The sequence below is a fragment of the Haemaphysalis longicornis genome, unplaced genomic scaffold (genome assembly GCF_048455015.1).
Source record: "Haemaphysalis longicornis isolate Haplotype H1 unplaced genomic scaffold, Haemaphysalis longicornis Haplotype H1 scaffold_4, whole genome shotgun sequence".
NCBI classification, from domain to species: domain Eukaryota; kingdom Metazoa; phylum Arthropoda; class Arachnida; order Ixodida; family Ixodidae; genus Haemaphysalis; species Haemaphysalis longicornis.
The window spans coordinates 74527842-74552109 of NW_027526361.1; the positions used below are offsets into that span (position 1 = coordinate 74527842).

The 24268-nt window shown below is 44.1% G+C and overlaps 2 protein-coding genes across 2 annotated transcripts in view; one reads left to right on the forward strand and one right to left on the reverse strand.

The window, feature by feature from the left end:
- The first annotated feature begins 374 nt into the window (after positions 1 to 374).
- Positions 375 to 15407, forward strand: LOC144178929 (putative cytochrome P450 301a1, mitochondrial). Its single transcript, XM_077707077.1, has 9 exons — positions 375 to 691; positions 5005 to 5242; positions 6648 to 6838; positions 9868 to 10069; positions 11624 to 11783; positions 13142 to 13311; positions 13974 to 14052; positions 14619 to 14831; positions 15190 to 15407. The coding sequence occupies exons 1-9, from the start codon at positions 487 to 489 to the stop codon at positions 15295 to 15297; spliced, it is 1566 nt and encodes a 521-aa protein (XP_077563203.1). The 5' UTR covers positions 375 to 486; the 3' UTR covers positions 15298 to 15407.
- Positions 15408 to 15762: 355 nt separating this feature from the next.
- LOC144180404 (putative cytochrome P450 301a1, mitochondrial) overlaps positions 15763 to 24268 on the reverse strand; it is a 34825-nt gene continuing 26319 nt past the window's right edge. The window contains exons 5-9 of the mRNA XM_077708751.1: positions 22595 to 22754; positions 21439 to 21608; positions 20401 to 20479; positions 19871 to 20077; positions 15763 to 15988 (exon numbers count right to left, since the gene is read on the reverse strand). Of these exons, the coding sequence (XP_077564877.1) occupies positions 15860 to 15988; positions 19871 to 20077; positions 20401 to 20479; positions 21439 to 21608; positions 22595 to 22754 (745 nt within the window). The 3' untranslated portion in view covers positions 15763 to 15859. The remainder of the gene's footprint in view (positions 15989 to 19870; positions 20078 to 20400; positions 20480 to 21438; positions 21609 to 22594; positions 22755 to 24268) is intronic.

Here is a 24268-nt window from a genome sequence, read left to right on the forward strand (position 1 = left end):
GATCCGAGCATTCTTTGACTTGTTTTTATTCTTTGAGCCGCCGGTCTTTCGTCCGCCATTCGTGGGCCATTTGATCGACCATCATTGACCAAGACGACGGATTTTTGACACTTGGTGTTAGCTGACGCTTTCGCACTAAGCTTCCGCGTCATGACAGCGTTGCTTGCTTGTGTTTAAGGCGGATAAGTGTTGGGTACTTACGGCGAACAAGTATCGCAAACAACCTTCGAAGTCGCATTGTATGAGGAAATTGCAGCCATAGTGAGTGGGCTCTTGTGCAAACACGGCCAGACAAGGGAGCGCGTCGACCTCGCCGATAAGGCAGCGCGCGCGGGAAGGCCGCCGTCCAAGCGATAGCGCAGCAGCGGGCTCTCAACTTTTCTCGTCACTCGTATGGATGACTCTTGGCAACAAGATCGCCAAATAAGGGGAGCTGGCGCGTTTGTTGGGCCCATGTTCACGGGCCTGTTTTCGGCTTGAATAAGAATGAGGCGAGCAACGGCACCGGCGCTTATGCAGCGCCATGCCAAATTTGCTGCGAGAGCATATTCGCAGCCGGCTGTCGCTTCCGCGTCTGATGAGGATGTTAAGTCGACTACTTCCAGGACAAAAGCCAGGCCATTCAGCGATGTTCCCAGGATTCCTTCGCTTCCTCTGGTCGGCAGTTCATGGATGTACTGGCGCCTCGTGGGTAAGTGATGTAACGTATTCTATGTATTCTGCCGACTAGTTAGAAATTCGCACTTTTTGCGTCCCATTCGGTAACTTCCTACGGTAAGCGTAGCTCTAGATAGATAGATAGAAACTTCATTGTTCATGGGATGGTGGGGCGAATCAGCCGCCTCGGTCCAGGCAGCCGCTGAGGGCCCTGATGGGGCCGCCATTTCTCGTTGCTCTTGGAAACTCGCCGCAACAGCCAGCCACTCTCCGGTGTATATGTGTGGTTGGGTAGGGTTGTAGGGGCACTCCCACAGAATGTGGTCATGGGTAGGGGGAATAAGGCAGTGAGGACAGAGTGGGGCAGGGGTGTCTGGCGTGCGTTGGAATAGATGGAGCCGAGTGGGTGTGTGGAGCGTATATGTAGCTCAAAGTGAATAGATAAAATATCTCATTGGAATACATGGACAGCTTTTGCATTAATAAAAATCTTCGAGGACACCTAAAGAGCTCTTATGAGCTGTCAATGCGAAATCAGTAGGAAGGAATGAAGGAAGGGTGTAGAAGAAAGGCAGGAAAGTTAACCTGGCTACAACCTAGTTTGCTACTATGTATGTTGGAAAGGGAAAATAGGCAAAAAAGAGAAATCAAAGAATGAAGAAAAGTTCGAGCAGACAGGTATGCGAAGCGATGAAGAACTAAACGTTCAAGTTCAGTGATTGTCACTGTAACCTTTCAGTCTGTAGTCTGCTGTTTAAGTTCATCGCCCGTAGGAAGCGTAAAAGTTCCTTAGTCGCCTTCTGACCCTACGACAGGGAAGGCCAGCGAAATGAAATCCCCTACGAAAATGTCCGCCGAAAGTCGAAGTTCTATATTTCTGACGACAACTTCTTTCTTTCAAGCGAATAACATGGGCACTCGCATGAAACGGACGTATCCTCTCCGGCGTGCCGACGAAATCTGTAATGAAATAAGTTGTCCAAATTAACACCGCGGAGTGCTCCCTTGGGTGGTATGTTTTCGTCATAAACATTGGGAATTGGCGAATCGGCCAGGAGCCTCTGAAGACAGCTGTCATCATCGCCTGCCAATCCACCTGAGTGGGTGTCTTGTCACGCCTATACGTCAAACGCATTGTGTTTCAAACTGGGTGTACCCGTTGTCGATGTTTTCTAAATCGAATGTCCCAATGTGTTCACTGCACGCACATATATAAAGCTAGAGCCATGGAGCCGAAGTGGCGTCAAGAATAGGTGTTCAACTAGCATTTCTGGGTTTAAATCCAATCTCGTCCCAATTTTTGACAATTCTTCTTTTCAGATCTATTGTTTTACTTTTACTGTCTTCGCACCGTCAACCATTTCAGGAACCGTTTTGCTGCGATATACACTGCCGCAGTTCGAGAGCTTTGCTTTTAAGTGGGCCATTTAATGCGTTCGCATTAAAAAAAATTCACAACCGCTCATAGGATGTTGCCGATAGAGCATTGCCATTTTGAACGCCAACAGCGGTGGTTCCAAGAATGCCGAATACTCTGTAACAGACGTTGTTTAAAGCTATTACGGAGACGGCTGGTTAGTTTGTATGCGTCGTCGTCATAACCTCCCCGGATATTCGGTGGAAAAGGTCGCTTCTTCGTGACAAAGAATCTGAATAGTCTCTTGGTATGTGGCGTCATAGTGGTACTGCTGGAGTCCATGGCCACCAACAGCGCGAAAATACGAACAATGCGTGTCAAAAAATGCATAAGTAAAAGTCGTGTTCCTGCTCATTTCTTTGAGTTATTTCTAAAGGCGTTTAAGTGAAACCAAGAAATTTGTTCGCTAGGTTACTTTAGCTTCGGCAACAAGCCACTGAAAAAGAATTAATGTCAACATGCTCACTCGGTAAGGGATCGTATTTTTTGTTGTTGTTGTTTTCGTGTTTTCTGACAGGGAAAGGCAATGTTCGAAGTCTAGAGCGAGGCAAGTTTTTTTTTTTGTTTCCTTTCAAGAACAAAAGTTCCTAAAGCCTGTTTTGTTTTTTCGTGCGAACGAAAACTTCCCTGTTTTCGTTCACACGTGTCTTTGTTGATTACCTCAAGTGGAAGAAAAATGCGTAATAATAGTGACTAACCTTATAATAAATGCACTTATTCATTAGTTTAGCAGCTGTGGGCAGATAAACAATGCCTGTATTTTGTCAAAAAAGTCCTCAATAGCAGCCGCATTTCCTAACATCTACACTTGCAAGCGTTCATAACTTTCAGTGCGTTCAACCTAAGTGATACATAGAAACTATTCTATAGGCATAAGTGCAGCTCTGTAACGTGTTTTGCACACATCGCCACCACGGGGTGATGATTTGTTCTACACATGCGTTCTTTATCCAGTTTTCTGCGCAAGTAAAGACAGCACAAAATCACTGCACAAGAGAGGAAACGCCAAACTTTATTTGTACTTATTTGTCAGTAGCACACCCATTCAATCAAATTCCATTCCTCTTTCATAGTAGTTCAACGACGTAGGTGGGAAATCCAATGGTAATATACAAAATGAAAACTCACAAGCGAGAAATGTCGGAGTGCAAAGTAACAAATAGAAGAGTGAAAGAAGCACTGTTTCCAAAAGCAATGATTTACAAAATATACGTGAGCATTTCACTCACGTTTATTCTGTATGGCGAGCTAAATATTTCTTGAGTAAACAAACACTGCAGTCAATAATTCTAACCCAGTGCGCCGCTTCTGTTTTGGCGAGTTTTTAAAGGCGTACAGGACCGTGCTTCTAATAGCAGTTCAGTCAGCGGTGATACTTTCCCAAGTTGTAAGGCTGTTCCGCTTGCAGTAAATTTTGTTACAAGTCCTCTTCAAGTACTGACTGGTACGGCTGATGCAAATTGTGACGAATATGTATTTTCTTCAACGTTTCCCCATTGTCATTGACCAGCCAGTTTCCCTAGTATCAATAACACATTAAAACTGCTTTTCTCTATGGGTCCCAATAATACTGATTCTAAATTCCTTAAAAACACCAAATTATTGTTACGAATATTGTTTTTGCTTCCTAAACACCAAAAACATTTTCAGTTTGTGATTGCGAAATGGGTAAATGCGTTCCTGTTCGTACATCCGGAGTCGAAACAACAAATTAGTAACGACCGACCAGTTTTTCCAACATACATTCCCAGTACGGGTATTCAACACACTATGTTGCTTCAAACGACTTCTCTCTGAGATGTCCATTCTTTATGTCATACCTCCCAGCTACATGTTTCTACAAACTTCATTCTTTATTTCATATCTCCCAGCCGTGTGTCTACAAATTTCATTCCCGTGAATGGCAGCTCCAATGTTTTACTCATTCCCTTCATAGCACTCTTGGTAGTGGCTCTGCTCTGGACTATAATATATTCTTAGATATTGGAAAACTGTTCCGCAAAGTCTCAGACAAACTTTTCTATGTGAAATTAGGTGGGCCACAGCTTGATCATTATGATTTATCTGGGTGCGTTGTTTTCTTACTAGTTGTTTTCAACTCGCAAAAGCTGCTGTTTCTGATTCATCTGTGTCCTCGGCCTTTTCTGGGGTTCCACAAGAGTCTTCCCTTGCTCCGCTTCTGTTTATTATTTATACTGATGATCTGTCGTTCCTCCTTCGTGCCTTCATTAATGTGATCGCGAATTTTTGTGTACGTTATCATGAAATAACGAATCCGAAAGATTTCCTATCTGATCAGTCAGACAGAATAAGGAGTGTCTGCATGGTGCAGCGAACGGTTATTGACGCCCAATTCATCAGATAACAATGTACCTCTCCAAATTATGTCCTGCAACCTTTGCTTGGCTGTTGCCTCATGGAGGTATTTAAGCGTTTATATTTAGTTTCTTTGAAACCAACTTTACTTGCGTGATGCGAACATTTTTATGCACAGCCTATCCAGTGGTTTAAATGAAGCCACATTTGTACACAACGCAAATAAACACAAAATATTACCATTACAGTAGCAATTAGCAATCCATGAAATATTAAAGAAGGAGCATTACATAACCCCATTTGCTTACTGCTAAGCATGCATGATATGTTTCTAGAAAAACCAAGCATCACGAAGAGCATAATTTCGCGCCAAACGCGAGGACGAGCCGAATTTAATGAAACGTACCAGGCCAAGGACCTCTTTCATATCATAAATCAATTTCATGCAATATCTGTAGAAAGCACACAAACCTCTACACCGAGCACTCAAGATTGGTAAAAGAAGCTAGACTAATCGGAAATTCTCCCCGTTAGAAAACCGCCGTAAAATCGATAAGCTCCACCTAAAATCAGCGTAGTTCTCCTGATTCCGACTTGATCATTCACCCCTGCAGGTAAATACCACCCCGACCGTCGCCACCTAGCGGCCATAGATATGCACAAAAAATACGGACCAGTGGTGGCGGAGAAACTTCCAGGCCGGTACTCGCTGGTGCACCTCTTCAATGCCGACGACTTCCGCACACTGTACCAGGAAGAAGGCAAGACGCCCTTCCGGATGGGGGCGACAGCCTTCAAGAAGTACCGCGAAACCCGACCAGAGTACTACGCCAATGTCGGCATACTGAACATGTAAGTACGCAGTCCTCAGATGCCATCTGTTTATCGCTACTTGTTGCGTTCCGTTCAACGTCATTTAACGGATCAGTAGCCGATGAATTTTTGTGCATGCCAAAAATGGTTCAAGAAACTTGAATGGAATATGGGCATTCATTTAAAAAAGCTAGTGCTTTATTATGTTATGCGGAGTATAACGATTAGCGAAATGAAGTTCCCCGTATAAGAATTACTATAGTCGACATTCATTGAGTTCGACAAACAAGCGTAAACATTTTCTGTGTAGGCCAAAGCTGGCTACAGCGATGGAACAATTTTGTGCAAAAAAAAAACACCCACTGTCAACGGAGTTTTGTTTTGCTGTTGTGACTAGTTTCGATATTTAGGAAACTGTCATTTATAAGGTTTTTTTTAACAAAATAGTGATCAAAGCCCAATGAATACCCTTTAGAATGAAACCCTAAAAGTCGGGCTTGTTCATGTGTACGCACACCGTGAAGATAACGCATCTTTTTTTACGCAGGAATTTTACTTCGACAGCCATAGGTAGGCAGGTTACAGTATTCACGAGCATGCTAGCACGAGTTGGGCCACTGAATGACATGCCTGGTTGACAGCATGCTTGTTGAATATTGTGCCTACCTGCCTGAGTGCGGAATGTTCTAATGTTTTCCAGTAATCGCAACGATCAACATTAGCTCAAAATATCTCGCAATGAAACATTGTACAGCAACGCGATGAACTGTCCTCGAAACGCCAATGGTAGGACACAGGACACAATAGGGAACATCTCACACTCTCTAGTCCAGTGAATAACTCAACGGTCAATGTATCAAGTCATTCCCGCATGCAAGGCAGAGCAATTGAAAACCCAATAGGTCCCCGTAAGGTACCGAAAAGGATTAATATGGGGCGCAAGTCTGCGTGGCACCTGTCGCTGTTCTTCAATTACCTTAACAGGTTGTGACAACCACATACATATTTCCCCCCGGCTTGTTAAACTTCGCAGGAATCTGGTGCGAGTTCGTTCATGCTCATGAAAAAAACGGAACAGCGCGAACAAAACGGGACCGATGAAAAGGAACACGCAGAACACAAACGGGCGCTGTGGCCACGTAACGGCTAATCATTGGCTATACCTTGCGCCTTTAGAAGCCAAGCATTGATTTTATGATGCTAGTTGTTTCGAATACATGGCTATGATTGAATTTGATCCCAAAATTACTCTTGTAGGCATAATTGTTGCTGTTTACGTCATTTTTACCTCGGCACTGTGTTTGCTCCAACATATAGCCATTCTCGTAAATGGAACACCAAACACTGCGCTAAATTTCTGCCGCTGTTTTGTAACATTTTAGAAAGAGAGAGAACAGCTCTGTAGCGAGACGATATACTACGCTCGACGATATCTTGTTCGCAGGCAGGGGCAGGAATGGTATAACGTGCGCTCCAAGACACAGCCATACACACTGCGGCCGCGCACCATCATGTCGTACGTTCCTGGGATGGACGCTATCGCACAGGATGCGCTACAACTGATACAGGAATCGCGCGACCAGAAAGGAGAAGTGGAAGACGTCTACCCAATCCTCTACCGCTGGGCACTTGAAAGTGAGTCACACACAGTAGCACTGCACTCTGGCCAGGGAAAAAGGCCTACAGACATGACTACACAATGGCAGGCGACTTGCCACTGTCCAACCATGGACCAAAGCATGGTCACTCGAGGTCTCAAAATCATGTCATGCCTTTATACCAACCTCCATATTACAGTACAACATACATGGCTTAAGTTGCATTGCCAGACCAACAGCCGTGTTCATAGAACTAATCGCAAGCGCCGAAGTGTGAACGGGTAACCTGACCGTAGCGGCGAGCTCACACACGCCTTGTCTCTTCATAGAAGTAATGTGCTGCGATACCTCACCGCTCCCTTAGTCATTTTTAGCATCACAGTAGACAAAATATTTGAGCCGAAGCAACAAACATTCTTCTTTATTTCGGAGATTCTTAACAAATCAGGCCTTTTTCGTCAATAAATAAAACCCAAAAAACTACACAGGAGTAAAACTGGGTACGGGAACACACATAGTTGTTTTATGTGTCCTATTAACCCGCCAACCGAATGCTGCGCCTCAGAGCGTCTGCTGCGGCTGATCCCTGAGTTGATCGCTAGCACCATCTGGAGTTACTCGCGGTAAAGGCCTTTGAGGCGGGAATTTCGGACGAAAGAAATGGGAATCCCAAAGAAAGGTGTTAGTAAAAACAAAACTGCCAGTATAACTTGTTCTTACAAACCAATTCGGCCTTTCGTCAGGCCAGATCCCAATTAAGCGTTTAATGTTATTGTTAACATTTTTCAGATATCAAAATCACCCCCCCCCCTGATGGATATGCGTTTAAGCAGGAATGCGAGGACATGCGGAAAGGAAAATAATATTGCTAAATTAAGAGTTTGTCCCGCGTTAAAGGCAAAAACACTTTAAACATCGCCATAGAGAAGTCACTGAGTTCGTTACCAGGGGCTGTTGGGTTTTGTGTAGTCTAAACGAAGCGTGTCAATCTAAGCTCTATTTTTCTATGTTGCCCAATATACGGGGGAATCAAAATTTAGTCGACAGGTTTTTTTTTTAAATTACGAGCTTATATTTACGAGATTACCACCTCTGCAGTAAGGTTATGCGCCCAGGCGGCCACATAATTAGGTGGTAGTTATTTACGTCGGGGGCTCAATTAACTCAAATTGAATAACTAACTTTTTAGTGGCTGCAGTAAGCAGGCATGTTTGTATTGAAAAGTTAGACGCAATGGTACTTCTACGCAGTTTCATTTTGCAGAATTCTTTTAGCGCATCCGTAATCCGAGATATCGAACTGCGAAGTTTAATTGCGGTTCTCATGATTACGCATGCTAGACAGAGGAGACCGGTGCAAAGATAGATCCTCCCTTTTGTGACGTGCCTGCTGTGTACGGTCTTACGGGGTGGAGGCATAAGCAAAAGTGATAACTGGCACCCTTCCAGACGTGGTTGGTGTTATCTCAATCTGCAGTATTCCGAACCGCTATCGAAACAAAGACCAAAGGGGACAAGCTTTGCACCGGTCTTCGCTTTCCAACATGCGTATTCATGCGAACGGCAATTAAACTTCGGAGTTCGATGTCTCGGAGTGCGGATGTGCTAGAAGAATTCTACCAAATTAAACTGCATAGACAGACAATTGCATCTAACTTTTCAATGAAAAAATGCCTGATTACTGCAGCCACTAAAACGTTAATTATTCCATTTTAGTTAGTTCGGCCACCGACATCCTAATTATATGTCCCCCTGGGCGCATAACCTCACTCTATTGGGGGTCTTCACGTAAAGCTAAGCACCTAATTGTTTAAAAAAAAACCTGACGACTTAATTTTGATCACCCTGTATATTGTACTATTCGGGTGTAGAAGTCTGAAAACAGTTAGTGCTTGTTTGATCGCTAAAGAATGAAATTCCGTTCTTGGTGAGTAAAAACGCATTCTGTTTGCATCAACTGAATGAAGCGTGCTTCACAGCAGTGTGAGGTGCAGATATTGAACTGCACTGTCGCATTGTCCCTTACACTATTTCCTCTGCCTAAGAGAGAGAGAGAGAAAAGACTTTATTCAAAGCGTCCGGCATGGGAGGGAGCAAATCCGGCCACGCAGGGCGCGGTGCTCCCCCGTCTTACACTACGTCTACAGAGTTTGATCAGAAGCACTCAGAATACCTCCTACTTATTGAAGGCATTGGTTTACGTATGTGCAAGATTTAGTCAACTCCAAATAGATCAGAGAAGAGCCATGTTATGCTGCACGGCAATGTAAGCACTTTGCTGAAAGTCTCACACGTAGCATAAGCAGAAAACGGGGTGTTCATGACAATATTGCCATGTGAAACGTTTCCGAATGTGTAGCCGGAATATTTCGGTTGAAGAGGCCGGTTATAGTCATGTGCGTCTCATGTCACTCAGAGTAGGTTCGAAAAGCACGCTTAACATCCTTGGCTTCACGAAAGTGTACCCATACTCCTTTGAACCTGCACACCTCTACTCGAATGTAGACAGGAGCAGGGCGTTGGCACAAATTTATTGCCTTTGATAGATCCGTTATGGAGGTTGGGATGTATTTCCGCAGCCCTATAAAGAGAAAAAAGTCAATTCGATTACAAGCATTGCTTGGCGTTTTCCCAGAACGGCTGGTTTTGAAGTAATGTCCTGCTCCTTCCTCACAAAGTTCCGAAAATGCCGAGTATGTGAACTGTTAATCCATTTATTTGCAAGAAGTTGATCTCTAAGTCACCAAGCGCCCACTAATGTAAGAGCATAGTTATGGCTGCTAGGCCTAACCAAACGCCAAAAACGCCGCGTTTCCTGCAAATTAATCCTCACAGCTCTCGACAATTTCGGCCATGGGCTGTGGGCGCGTGTGGAACCACTGATGCGCGTTTTCGGGCAAACAAATAACTTAGGAACGTTGCTACAAGATTTTTTCATACTGTCACAGTTTCGCACTTGCAAACGGAAGAAATGTTGTGCATTGGAGATTTCACAGCCAAGTAGTAAACGTTGCCGGTGATATTAATGAATGGCGTTTGCTCTTTTTTTTTCATTCTACACTGTAAGGCGTTACACTGGCTTCTGCTGACACACGAGTGGGCTGCCTGGACAACCCTCTGCATCCTGGTTCCGATGGTGCTGCATTTCTGGAGGACATGAACAGTGTGTTTAACTGCCTGCAGATCTTCGGCTACCGGTTTCCCTATTTTCGCTACTTCCGGACTCCAACGTGGCGCAAGTTTGAGAAGTCCATGGATGCTTTTACGCAGTAAGCGTCTGCCCAGTCCGAGCGGGATGTGGCATGTGGTACGCTTTTCAAAGCCCACTCGCTTCTTTCATAGCTTCTCTTGTTTTTCGTGGATTTTTTCGCTTTATTTGTACAGATTCCCCATCTAAAAAGAAGTGTGTCAAGACAAGAAATGTGCAATTTTCAAGCTAATGAGCACGTGAGCGCTAGAGGTGTTACCGTTAGGAATGCATCTATTGTGGTGGTTGAAAACATAAGCTTTGGGGCTTGTTTCCACGCTGGAATTAAAGTACAAATAAAATAAATAGATGGTTAAAACTAACAAACGAAACAGCGTGTCGAACTATGCCGATGGTTCGTCAATGCTCCCATCTATTTATAAATCGAAGTTCTTCCTAAGTGTAAGATATATCTTGTCCCCCAAAGCCGCGCATAAAAATGTCTCACTTATCCAGTTGCGCGCACAATTACGATTATAGTGATAATGTTCATTCTTAGGGCGCCTAATGATCGGTATGTGCCACGAAATTCCTGTTGCTGAATTTACGAGGTTTTCTCTTTTGACACAGCACCTAAACCCTTATAAGTGTGCTTGCAACCCTTTAAAACAAGCCATAATAGTAAAATTGGAATGCTGGTAACCAAATCTATATTATACTGCGCTAATTGCAAGGTATTCTACGTTCACCGGCTTTCACCGCTCTTCTTAAGAGGTGTAACCAGGTTCTACAGAAGGTTATTGTTTGAAGGAATATTAGATTGATTGATTGTGGGGTTTAACGCGCCGACGCAACGCAGGCGATGAGGCGCGCCGTAGTGGAGGGCTCCGGATTAATTTTGACCACCTGGGGATCTTTATCGTGCGCCGAAATCTCGAACACACGGGCGTTTTTGCTTTTCGCCTCCATCAGAAAAGCGGCCGCCGCGGCCGGGAATCGAACCCGCGACCTTGTGCTCTGAAGCGATAATAGCTTTAACAGTTTCAAGCGTAAATTCAAGTGCTCGCACCTAATGGGTTCGGAGCTAGATGTTGTAATACTGTTCAGGAAATAAGTAATGTAAGTAAAGACTTTGCGTTTTACGTTATTGGGCTATCTTTCTATTATTATTAGCAAAGCTATAGCACAATGAGTAGAGATGAAATAGCTACACGGCAGCGCAAGATTTTGCTAAATAACTCTTCCCCATTCGCGCTTAGATGGGGCCTCTAAGAAGGTGGTGGACTACCTAACAGTCGAAAGTTGCAGAAAAGGCTCAGTTGAACCATTTAGGTGAATAAGAAATTGACAGCTACATATAGAAAGTCCCAAACAAAGTGAAAATCCTCAGTGTTATGCTTGGTTGACCTATGAAACGAACAATATTAGCGGACTGTCTGCCTACTGAGACACGGGCCCTAGTCGGCAGAAATCGCTATGATGCCTATGGAAGATGTAATTGCCTGAACGGAGTACATGATCTGCATACCGAAACAATATTCTTAATGCAATGCCCATTTTTTCCATGCCCTGATGAAATCAGTTCTAGGATTCCCGCGCACAAAGGGTAATTCATTCCCGTCTCGTAAATGCACAGCCGCCTGTTCAAGCACATTCAAGAAGCTGCCAAACGCCTTCAGACTACGGAGAAAGACCAAGAGTACACCATCCTGGAACACCTTTTGGTGGAAAAGAAGCTGGGCTTCGGTGAAATTCTGGCCTTCATGAGCGACTTCATCATGGGAGGTGCCGACACGGTAACGGCACGCGCCAATCTTCATAACAGATTGCAATAGTATTACATTTTACGCAACCTCTATTACCTCTGTGGTTTGCGTAAGCATATGGAATCACTAATCACGGAGCCCATACATATTGTATTATCTTACATATTGTAACACGTACGTACATACGAACAGCCATGTACAAATGCAATGCGAACACAAAAATACGAATCAGAAAACGCGAAGTTGAAGAACACAGCTCGTGGAGGTTCATTAATTGTGCGCTCTCGGCTCATTTGTAAAGCCGCATTTCCGAACCTAGCTTTTGTAATTAAGCCACGCGTCAATTTGGCTTTTATGGAAAGAATTCGCGCTATTTTTCTGTTCCGGCTCATACTTTTTTTATTGCGTTGTATTTGTCCATGACTGTATATGCATGCATACATACATACACCTATAAATACGCATACATACATACATAGATGCATGCATGCATGAATACATGCATTATACATACATACGCACATACACACATTCGAACATACGCACATACGCACATACATACATACATACATACATACATACATACATACATACATACATACATACATACATACATACATACATACATACATACATACATACATACATACATACATACATACATACATACATACATACATACATACATACATACAAGCACAGCGGGGTAAAAAAAATTTGTGTAGGAAGGCATTGAAATGTATGATACAATGAAACCCACGTTAGATTAGTCAACTTGCGTGTTCTGTTTGAGCTCTAAACTCTAGGCTTATCATTGACCAATTTGGGCCCGCACAATATCTACCCACTGAAAAGTTCCGCTCGCATAATGGCTACAGGTCTTCATAATAAATGTTTTTTAATGTTAGCGCTTGATTGTTTTTCATCCCCCTCCTGAACTATGAGGCGAACACCTTCTTGTCATTAATATGCACGTGCAGAATTAGAGCGGGATCGGGATCAGGACAATACAACGCAGATACAGTCATCCTGCGCCTTAAAATTTGTGGAAGAAACCAGGGGCGTAAAAGCGATATCTTTCCTCATTACTGCCAGGGACAAAGAATTATATAGCAGATGAGAAAGACACGCCATTTGTCACCCTGAGAGCAGTAATCATGATTTATTTGCTAATTGTTCAGCCTTGCACGTTTCTCTCTTTTTTCCTATAAAGAAACAGTAAAAAGAAATGAGATTCCCTTGTCAACCGAATCTCACTCATGACATTGAACGAGAATGCATCCATAATTCCATCCTTTCCTCTTACTAAGTTCTTCCGACAAGGCAGTCACCTCGATATTGTTTTGTTTCGTCGGTAACGTACTTTCCTTGTTTCTCCCCATTTTCAGACTTCCAGCTCCGCGACATTCTGCCTATACAATTTGGCTAAAAATCCTGAAGCGCAAGAAAGAGCTCGCCAGGAAGTGCTGTCAGTTGTTGGAGAAAACTGCACAGCCGTAGAATCCCGCCACCTGAACAATTTGCCCTACCTCAAAGCATGTTTGAAGGAATCATTGAGGTACGTTTGTCGTACGTGGATTTTTTCTACTTCAACATTTTTTGAACAGCTACGGTCGATTAGGAATCACAAAATAAGCAGCAGGGCTAATGCACTAGCTAGACAGATTACCTCCACAGAAAAAAAGACAAAAAGAACAACGAAAGGAATGCAGAGCGACGCGTCATCGAGGCAAATGCCGAAAAAGAAGGATCTGGGGTACTTTCAATGGCAGTAGTAGTCATTGCCTTAAGCATGGAATTTGTAGCAATCGGGGCAAGGTACTGCGAGGTTAAAAGCTTCATCAGCCTTACGGGATTCTAATTTCCAGCCAACTATGTTCGGTCGTGGCCCAACTCACGGGCTGAGCAGTGCTCAAACAAGGCTGCAAACAAGGCTGCAACAAAAAATCGACGCACTTTTTAAAATTCTTGAAATCTTTTTGGTGATGTCTTCGCAGGTAAACCCTCCTAGCCCATGATGTTTCCTTCCGCATTGCCAAATAGTTATGAGTACCGCAATATAACGGCAATGTCCCGCAACTCGTTTAATCTGCACTGGTTTATGGTTTATTTTTAAATGACGGTTGAATCACGTACTATTAGCCAGCGACCTTCTTGACTTTTTTATACTAATAAAATGTACGCTTGAATCCGAATAGTAATCGATGTGTTTGACTGCAGGTTCAATCCGGTTTTGTCTGGTGTGTTCCGAAAGCTTGACCACGACGTGGTAATGTCTGGCTACACAATTCCTGCTGGTGTGAGTATACTTTTCATACTTTAGCACACGATGTGTTATCTGCTCAAGGCTTGATGAATCAAATTAGCGTTAAGAGGTAACACATTTACATACGTCAACAAATTAACACGAGCAAGTGCATGCGTGCCTAGATGGTGGTATAAATTACTCCTTTTGATAATATAATCGAGGCCAATGTTGGGCCGAACAAAAGGAACATTCGCGTGCCCAAGGTTTTGCGAGCTCCTCAAACTGATTTGCTACACGTATTGAAACTGCCATTCTGGCGTTGAGGGTAGCAACCAAACGTGGATTCTTCAAAAGATCTTTAAGCATTGTCAGAAAAAGTACGCTGGTGATGACCCTGTGCAGACGTTCGTTATTGCCACATTTTGTCGTACTTTGTGCTTACGTTCATCGTTCGTTTTTGGGTCCTTGTGCGTATGGGAAGCAGTTTCGAAACTTCGGCTGTCCGGGAAGGTAGCTTTACATTACCATCCCTTAAAACAACTTTTTATTACAGCTGTTGTTTTTGTGACGGAGCTTGTTCTGCACACCGCAACATATAAAATTTCTTTGCTCTTCAGACACCAGTATTTACTGAGAACTACGTCGCCAGTCAGTTGGAAGAGAACTTCACCAATGCGGCTGCATTCTTGCCCGAACGTTGGGTCAAGACAGAAGAACAGCGCGACAACTGGGTCCTCCATCCGTTTGCATCCCTCCCATTCAGCTTTGGACCACGCATGTGCTTGGGGCGAAGGATGGCTGAGCTTGAAGTCTGGATACTTCTTGTCAAGGTAATGGCATTATAATGCACACTCATAATTGAAAATGCGTTGATAATTTTAAATTTGAAAATTCCCAAGGACTGCCGACTCATTCCACATTTATTTTGCAAGGAATGCTCACGTCACCACACAATACCGCGTTAAACTTATTAGCCACGGGTTAACTAAAATTAAATTTGATGTAGCAGAAACGGCATTCACTGCTGATGATTTTACTTGGTCTGCATTGCTATATATACAGGCCCACTGGTTTTTTATCCTAATAATAAAATAATAGATTCTAATTTCTTTCCCATTTAGTAAATACCTTTTAATTGATTTCATGATTATTGAGTTCATGGCTTCCTTCCTAAATATTTTCACGCAGCTCTTGGTCAAGTACCGGATCGAGTACCATTACGAAGACATCGGATTTCTCGGGAAACTCGCCAATGCTCCCGATAAACCAGCGAGGTTTCGTTTTATTGAAATGTAGAGTAAGATCCTTTGGGTATTTCTTTCATACGTGATTTCCAATAAACCTATTTACCATGTCTGTCTTTTAAACCTGGGCCAAATCGACTGTTATACTCTCGATGAACTGAGGTAGAGATTGTGCCGCAGAACGACATGGCAGAAGTCGTGAAGCGATCGACAAGCATCAATCAAAGCGATCGACAAGCGATCGACAAGCGATCGACAAGCATCTCGCTTTTTCAGAGTGTAAACCTGCTTTCAGTCACGAAAATGGTTCTTAAAAGTGGCAAATCTACGATAAGACGGATAAATACATTTTTTTCTGAAATTGCAAAGTACTGCTAAGAAACTTTTTTAGCCTTTTAGACATCGTACACGACACTCAGAACAAACAGCTTTGTTTTGCATTGGCAGAAGAACGTTGGGATTGTTACAAACTTCAGGTAAAGTCCTGGCCGATATTTTTTTAAAGCAGGCCACACATAAAATCCCGTTTTCTTCGGTGGCTTAGAAAATTTATTGGTGCAGCAGTGAAGGTCCAAGAAATCGTGCTTGCCACCGAATCCATTCGGCGCCTAGGTCTAAGAACAGTCCACAGGTTGGTTCCGCTTCTTGAAGTAAAAATTTAAAGGACCTTTCGGGTGGTTGTTGAATTGGGTAATGTAGTCGATGTCGTCATTGTGACATTCGACCTCGTACTTTGCTAAAATCTGCCGAAAAAAAAAACATTCGTAGAAATATAAGCAATATTTCTTTACCTGGTGTTTTAAAAACTATTTGGCCCTATTGAATGCATTTGCAGATTTGTTTCGTGATTAAAATATTGTGATTAGACTCATTGGATACACAAATTCCACTTACAATGGTAACAAGAAGGGATTTCAGGGGTGCTGGTCACAATACGGGGCCTACTGTTATGTCATGTGCAGTTTTCCCGCTCATGGCTGTCATTTCAACAGTGATTACTGTGTAGTTATTTAGCAAAATGTGAAGTTCTTTTGCGCAGCTAATATTTGGGGTGAAACCATGCTTTGTGCACAGTTTCACGTCTCGCACATTGCGCGACTAAGTTTATTAGCCAGGGAAAGTATCCAATTGAAATGCATGGGGAGTAAGATTTGACAGCCAATTACACAGAAAATATTCAGACTACTCAGAAGTTCTTCTAGTGTTTTCATCTTCACGTTGACTTCTTGCTTTTTGCCAAAGATCACTTTCCTGAAGCGGTTTTGCTAGGTTCCTGAGAGGTCGGAATTTTGAGCCAGAGAGGTGGGTATGTACTTAGTTTTGCACTTGGGGGCGCAAAAGAACGAAAATGAAATTATTACTATCTTAAATGTTCACGTGAAGTTGACACCATGCAAACAAGCGCTTCTTTGTCCCTCACAGCAGTTGAACAGCCGTGAACGTGAAACAGACGTTGGTAATCGCGAACTCCAACCAACACTTCCTTTTTTATCGTCAATGTTTTTACGTAGGTGTTTTACTGAAACATATCTCGGTGATTACCCGTTTTCCAGCGCCGGTTGCATGAGGACGAGTTTTGCACATGCGCATGCGCTCCAATCGGGACTACATCTTAAATATCTCACGAATCGCAGCGCACACCAAATGCGAAGGAATAACAGACATGGGTAACTTTCCTAATAAGCACAATCATCGACGAAACAGTTCGTAAATGACGACTCTTTTCTAGTGCGCCCAGAATACCTGGAAGCGAATATAGGTATGTTAGCTGAATGTTTTGTATTCAGTTGTTTTTGTTCGTGTCATGTTACAATTTGGTGCATTAAAAAGCTTAAGTACGGTTTTTCCAAGCCTAATTCAGGACGGCAACTTGCCGCCACGGGGCCGCAGGTTTATGCGGCAGTATTATTGGGCCCCAGGCACTACGTCAGAAGCACTCCCCCATCCCCTTGTCACTTCCTATCTGAAGGCTGACGTGGGAGTTTTGATTTCAAATTTGGTTATACAGGAACAAAGAAAGATCGGTTCCAGTAGGCATTGTCCCCTATCTTCACTTGTAATCTTGCAAATTTTTTGCTTGTAGCCTATGTTTGTAAATTGCAACCTCGTGACATGCGTGATTAAAATACAGATGAATTTTGTTCCAGTTTGTTACGTCGTAGTCAAGTCACCGAATTTATTTCCGCCTGCAAAGCCCCCTCCTCTATCCCTTAACCCTGATTGTCCTTCCGGCCCCTGCAATGTCGGCTTCATGCAACTCGGCCCTCCGCCTCCAAATGGTTCCCGACCCCTGGCCTAATTTAACAGATGGCTACCAATTAATGTATGCTATAAGCGGCTGTAACTCTTGCCTTAATATGAATGGGAGAAAACAACCGCTACAGGACACTCCATGTATAATAAATTCGACGTTTCTTTGCACGCCGTTGGGCTCAACAGTAAAGTAACCGAACGTTCAGTCTGAATATAGGCGTAACCACACGCCCAATAAGATGGATAGGCAAGTGGCGATGGCAAATGCCACCTCAAGCTTAAGTTCATTTCATGAATCCCCATTTGGCCGCGACCCAACATACCAACCCGGATTCAGCACATACCAGCTCAGGGGGATTAACCAGTGGCAGCTGTCATCAGTAGCTCATAGCCTACTCAACAATTCCCATTTGGCTGCGAAGCAGCGTTCTCTTTCGGAGAAGCACTTTCCAGCGTTCAAATGTAGATTCAAGTTCATAAGAAGTGCCTTTAAAAAGGCCCTGAAACACTAACGATAAAAGCTTTCACGCTTTCCCTCGCGCCTGGAAGCACTGCTAAATCAGTAGACATCGCCAGCGCAGAGCGGTGATAAATGATATGGTTATTTGGCGGTAGAACACAGACACCTTCTAGATTCTCCTTTGCATTTATTGCTGTTTTCTTTCAAGTTTCTATTGAGTATGTTTACTGCTGCATCTTAAAAGAAGCTGGCCAATAGCCGCGATAAAGCCCCAGTGACGTCACTCAAGCTGAAAAAAATGCTCAGACCGAGAGATGGAGAAAATTCTTTTGGGCAAGTTTATACTTTATCTGATGGGCGTATAGCACCAATTTTTGTCTAAAGCTTTTTTGTGGCCATCTATTCTAAGTACTGAATGCGCTCGTTACCTACGTTCTGAAACGAATTCGAATACAGGAAAAAGTTGAACACATGTTTCATTCGCTTCAAACTTTCAACCAGTCAGCTAGATATGAAGGAAAGCATATGAGGCAGTGGGCACTGAGCAGCAACTATCTCGCCGGGTAGTTTGATATCACCAGGACTTGCTTGTGTGATTGGCGGCGGCCGACCAGTGCCATCGCTATAAACATGAGTGTGCGCATTTAGTGATGCCTCTAGATTTATGTTATCGCACCAATTGATTCCTTATCATAAATTAAACATGTATATATGTTTTTTTTTCGAATGCCCCCTATTACGTGGCTGCCGACGTCGTGCACACGAATCGGCAATTGGACTAGTTGTTAGTTGTTCTTGAACATCTTGAAGTAGCTCAAACTCAACACGGACGCAAGAAGAAGGAGGTAAACAGACAACGGCGTTGATTGTGTCCTTGTGCAAGATGATTATGCAAGTGGTGATTGTGCAAGCGCTGATTGAGCTTAGGCTACTTTGGTATGTTAAATTGCGTTGTGTGGCGCGATATTCAAGTTTTTTTCAAATCAATCATTTTTTGTTAGATACCTCTTGCAAGCCTGGAATGTAGTAAATCGATTTACTAAAGTCTGATTCTGTCAAATTAAACAAACCTGTAATTTCTCTTCATGAAACCACTCACAGCAGAAAATCCTAATGGGACACTTCAGGGATGGATTTGATGGCGCCTTCCCTGCCACTAGATGGCTGAGTGACCCATGGTTATCGCATGATGCATGCCTCTGACCATCGTTTTACCAATTTCACGCCGTACTGCCCCGTTCCGCTGTGCCACGCGGAGCATGGTGTCCCGCTGACGACTGCTGCGCCACTTGGTGAGGCAACGGCGCGGTAGTGAAGCATGGCATATGCTCAAATCCCCTTCCCTCTCAATATCGTCATCAACCAGTTTCCTTTGTATCTTTTTCTTCTGCTATTCGTTTTCTTGACTACGACTTTGGCCAGTCAGCCTTGTTCGCCTAAAATTACGCTGAGATTTTGGTAGCCCTAACGTTGGGCTTAATTGCGTGCCATTCTCATTGCACATCACGCTGCGGGTATACCTGTTGACGAAATAGGCCCCAAAGGGTCACGTTAGGCCCAACGCCAAGCTGGCGTATACCCACATTCCTGCCACGTCCCCTTCTCCTGCAGCAACGATGGCCCAGTTGCTAAGGAGAATTATTTTTCAACCCTTTCGCTGCTACGAAACCGTACCACACGCCGCTCTCATTTTCGCTCTTCGAAACGTCGAATTGAAACTCGACGTGTAATGTCTTTTGATTAACAACCGACAACAAGCTAGAGAACGCAAACGCACTGCTTTGTTTGCGTGTCTTCTTGCTCGGGTTCCATTTTTTGCGTTCTTTTAATGATGTACCAGTTCGAGCCAGCTTCCATTTCAGCTTACAATGTCTATATAATATAGATTGGTGCTGGAAGCCATTGTCCATACTTTTGCCACGAGGATCCATATTTGAAGCTCGGCCAATCGTCGACCCAAGCACATCCGAGTCCCGAAGCTGAAGGGCAGGGAGGCGTATGCGTGGTGGCGCCACTTTCCTTGGTTTGATTTCAGCCACCGTTCTGGTAAGAAGAGCTCTGGACGCTCAAAATTTTCCTCCGCCCGCCCAGAAACGAATATGTCGGCAAATATTGGCACCTGGTGAAAAAACGCAAATCCAAATGGTAACGTAAGCGCATTGGCTGCTACACAAACATTCACGGAATCGATAAGAATAGATTAGCTACCTGACAAGTATCCCACTGTGAAATGAAGTGAAAAAAAAATAAATCTAACAAAAAGACATTTCAACACGTCCTTATTTCTGTGCGCAATCAAGTCAGTGCAGAATCGACTGAATTCTTCCTAAAATTCTGCGAAGAATGCTCCTTGCTGGATCTAAGGTAACAAGCTTTACGTACGGAATAAAAGTTGGTTTCGTTCTGTAATCATTGTTATAGGTCCAGGCAATCTATACTTACACCGGCGGGTATCCTATAGCCGGACATAACAACGTCCTGGTTCAGTTTGCGATAAATTCCTGGAACGCTTGGATTCAGCCTGCAAGAAAAGGAGTATAGTTGGAAATTTCTCCAACATGTTAGCCGGCTGCAGAGAAAAGTAAGTTAAAACTAACAAGCAGGTGGTTTATTTCTCATACGCTGTTGTAGATGCGGGACTACCTACGGTAACATATTTTAAGTGCGAATGCACTTCTTAAGCAACCCTGAACCTGCGTCCACCGGCGATGTCCGCATAGCATACCCACGTGGGGGATTGGCCAGGAATCTCCTCGTCTTCCTTGGCAACGGGGGGAGATGGGCGCGCGCTGCCTGGCCGCTGACATGGCACATACCCACGTGGGGGATTGGCCAGGAATCGGGCGTGAGAAGGGCTAATGCACCCGCTTAAAGGAGTACTGACACGAAATTTCAAAGCTGAGATCCGCTCTAGCAATCAAGTACAACGACAATACAAATAGGTGTCTGTGAATAAATGCATCTTTCTTTCTTTGTAGTTGTGTGTGTGTGTGTGATCTCTCTTTCGCGAACATTACCGAACCGCGCAAATTCAACTCGTGCATTCGCACTTTCACATTCTTCCCCTCGGGGAAATGTGGGGAATTTTTAAACACACCCGCGCTGTATACATGATGTGTAGATGGGTATGGGTGTAGCGCAGTCGAGAAAATCTTATCTCGTGTCAACAGTCAAATACCATAGCATTTGCTCTTTGCTTTGTTGATTCGATTTATAGATGGGTTCAGCGCGCCTACGCAACGCAGGTGATGAGGCGCGCCGTAGTGGAGGGCTCCGGATTAATTTTGACAACCTGGGGATCTTTAACGTATGCGGAAATCTCGAACAAGCGGGCGTTTTGTTTATCGCCTCCATCAGGAAAGCGGCCGCCGCGGCCGGGAATCGAACCCGCGTCCTCGGGCTCAGCAGCACAACGCTTTAGCCACTGAGCCACCACCGCGGGTCTCTTTGCTTTGTTTTGCACTGCTATCCGGAGCTCACCTCATGCTTTCCTTCAGGCAAGCCTTTAAGTAAGGCAGTTTCTCGAAGTGCTGCGGCTGAACATAGTTTGACGTCGTCTCCAGTACGGCCAAAACTTCTTGCCGAGCTTTTTGCTGAGCATTCGGGTTTTTTGCAAAGTGAAACAAGAGAAACGTTGCTGCAGCGGCCGTCTGAAAAGATAACGTAAAAGGTAGCATTAACAGGTATACCTTTGCTTATTCATGTCAGTGAACACCATTGCTGGTTACATTTCAAGGATCTTGCAATTTCCAAACGGCTCGACATTCCACACCAACGTCACTTATGCGAGCGCAGGTAAATAAGGGCCCGATTGTTTCAGTTCTACAAGCGTCAACCAAGTGCGGCCCTTCGTAATCACCCTCTACATTGTATGCGTAGTGTGTGACCTTTACCTCTGAGTTTCACCCAGGGTTCCCCGAAATCAACATTTTTCTATTTTCTGCATTCAAACTGCAATTCCTAACCATAGGAAGAGCGTTTCACAGATACAAAGCATTGAAATAGAATTCTTTCAGCAACCTACTGAACGGACGCATGCTTGTCTATGTAATTAATGGGCACTACTGAGTTAATTCGCAGGATTTCTATGTACGAAGTGTACGACATATTAAACGGATCCAGAGCTCCCCTCGTTTTTTCGACGGCAACCTACTTCCGCTCGCTCCTGTCTACTGACGTGCCCTTTCGCATTCGTGATACTTTCATTGAAATTTGCCTATGTGTGCTCCCCATGTCTTTTTTTCGACGGAACCTACTTCCGTCGCTCCTGTCTATTGAACTGTCCTTCCGCATTCGCGACACTTTCGTTGAAATTTGCCTATGTGTTCCCCTCGTTTTTTTCGACGGCAACCTACTTCCGCTCGCTCCTGCCTACTGACGTGTCCTTTCGCATCCATGACACTCTCGTTGAAATTTACCTATGTGTGCTCCCCTCGTTTTTTTCTACGGCAACCTACTTCGGCTCGCTCTAGTCTATTGAAGTGTCCTTCCGCATTCGTGGTACTTGCGTTGAAAGTTGCATGTGTAAACATAATGTGTTTTGATTTCTTCCTTCTAATCACCAATTAATAGGAATATCCTGTTCGCGGCACACACTACTTATAAGTCATACTAATCAGTCTACAAGGCCACTTGCCGTGTTGACACCAGCGAGAATGAAGTCAGCCGTAAACGTCAGAATTTCTTTGAAGTTCATCTTCTTGTCCGCCATAAAGTGCTCTAGTATAGTTGGTTCGTGTTCCTCTTGTGTGTACTCCAAACGTTCAGCGGCAGCCTCGATGCGTCGCAACACACGCCTGAAAAAATACTGTGATATCAGGTACGACGACATGCAATGCTCTTTATCCTTGCCTGAATTGTACTGTTGAATTATTTCGCAGCCCAAAAAAATGTCGTGGCCGTCTTACAAAACAAGTTGAACAATTTTTTACAATGTTCAATTTACAGGGATGTATTGAAGTTCCGTTCGAAATTCTGTCGTACAAAAGGCCTTTACTCTGAACTATACCGGTATTTCCCTGTCTTTCCAACAAATGTCGACATAGGTAAACTCTTAATTTTCTTCCCCGCCGTTAATATGTCGTCACATCTTCAGAAGCGCGAGCCGCCGCAATAATGTTTACCAGTAATTTTGTCATTGCGTGAGGCATAGCTGGGGCTTGACGGCAAAATTTTTGCGTCCCTCTGTCAATCGAGTGAGTGATACAAGGGCACAGAACGACAGAATGGAGAGATCGTGTAGAGAGAGCTGCATTCGAGAGGAGAGAGCGGCCTTCGCAACGTGGAGACGCTGCCATGGGAGAGTGGAAGTTGAAGCACGGGTAACTAGCTGCCTGTGTCTTGACCGGCCTTGTGTTTCCCGCCAACACTTGTACGCGCTGTAGAGTCGAGTCTGCCGCCAGAGCAGACCGTAAAAGAGGAACGATAAAATGGGAAGTGAAGGAACAGCCACATTGTGTGCTTGCAATCCGTGAAAGTCTAGTCTTCATTTCTGAGCGTAAGTCCAGAACTATATTCTGTTCAGTAATAGGCGCAAGACGAGAAAGCACCACGCCCCATTCACGGCAGCCGCGCAAGAACTACAGTGATGACATCACAATAGTTTGCAATGTGTTTTTGGGCTAATTACGACTTTGAATAGTTTCATAGTTATTAGTTTTGTTTCTTGCGGCAAAATTTTTATGCGTTAAATATACTCGCAATCAGCTAAAATTGCCCTTTCGGACTTGACAGTGTCGTCAAAGCCAACATTACGAAACTTGCGGTACTGATAATGCGAGTAAAATGGCAGTTTCGAAAGCGCTTTTCCAGTTTAGGATGAGTGTAAATATGAAAAAAAAAACTGCTGCTTATCTGCTCCTTTTGTTGCAAATGTCGACGGAAGACGATAGGGGACTGCCGCCCTTGCCAAGTAAATGCCTCTGTTCTGTTTTCTGTCCACCTCTCATGCTGTTCCTCTCCCGTCTCGTTCCTCCCAAGACAACACCCTATAGGTCTGCTCAAGTCAATTTAAATTTTCCGCGTTCCACTGCTACAAATCGGGTGCCTCGGTGCCAGCGCTTCCGTACGGCGGAGACAGCGCGAATCGAGGCACCCAACTCCAACGTTTATAGAACCACGTTGCCCTACTCCACGAGCATTTCAAGCGGAACGTGGAACCTATCGAGTGGAACCTTTCGTTACTGTAGCCGTTTGATTTCGTAAATGCCACCAGGAGCTATAGTGGCGCGGGCAACAGCAGGCGACGGTTTCCTGCAGTTGATGTAATATTTCATTTGCTATCGCAAAAACCAAGCATCCACGAACTTTT

Bases quoted from the DNA above. Each gene is read 5' to 3' on its own strand.
- LOC144178929 (XM_077707077.1), top strand. From the start codon at position 487: ATGAGGCGAGCAACGGCACCGGCGCTTATGCAGCGCCATGCCAAATTT. The intron at 6,839-9,867 runs GTGAGTCACACA...CTACACTGTAAG, and splicing joins CTACCGCTGGGCACTTGAAA to GCGTTACACTGGCTTCTGCT. The intron at 14,832-15,189 runs GTAATGGCATTA...ATTTTCACGCAG, and splicing joins TCTGGATACTTCTTGTCAAG to CTCTTGGTCAAGTACCGGAT.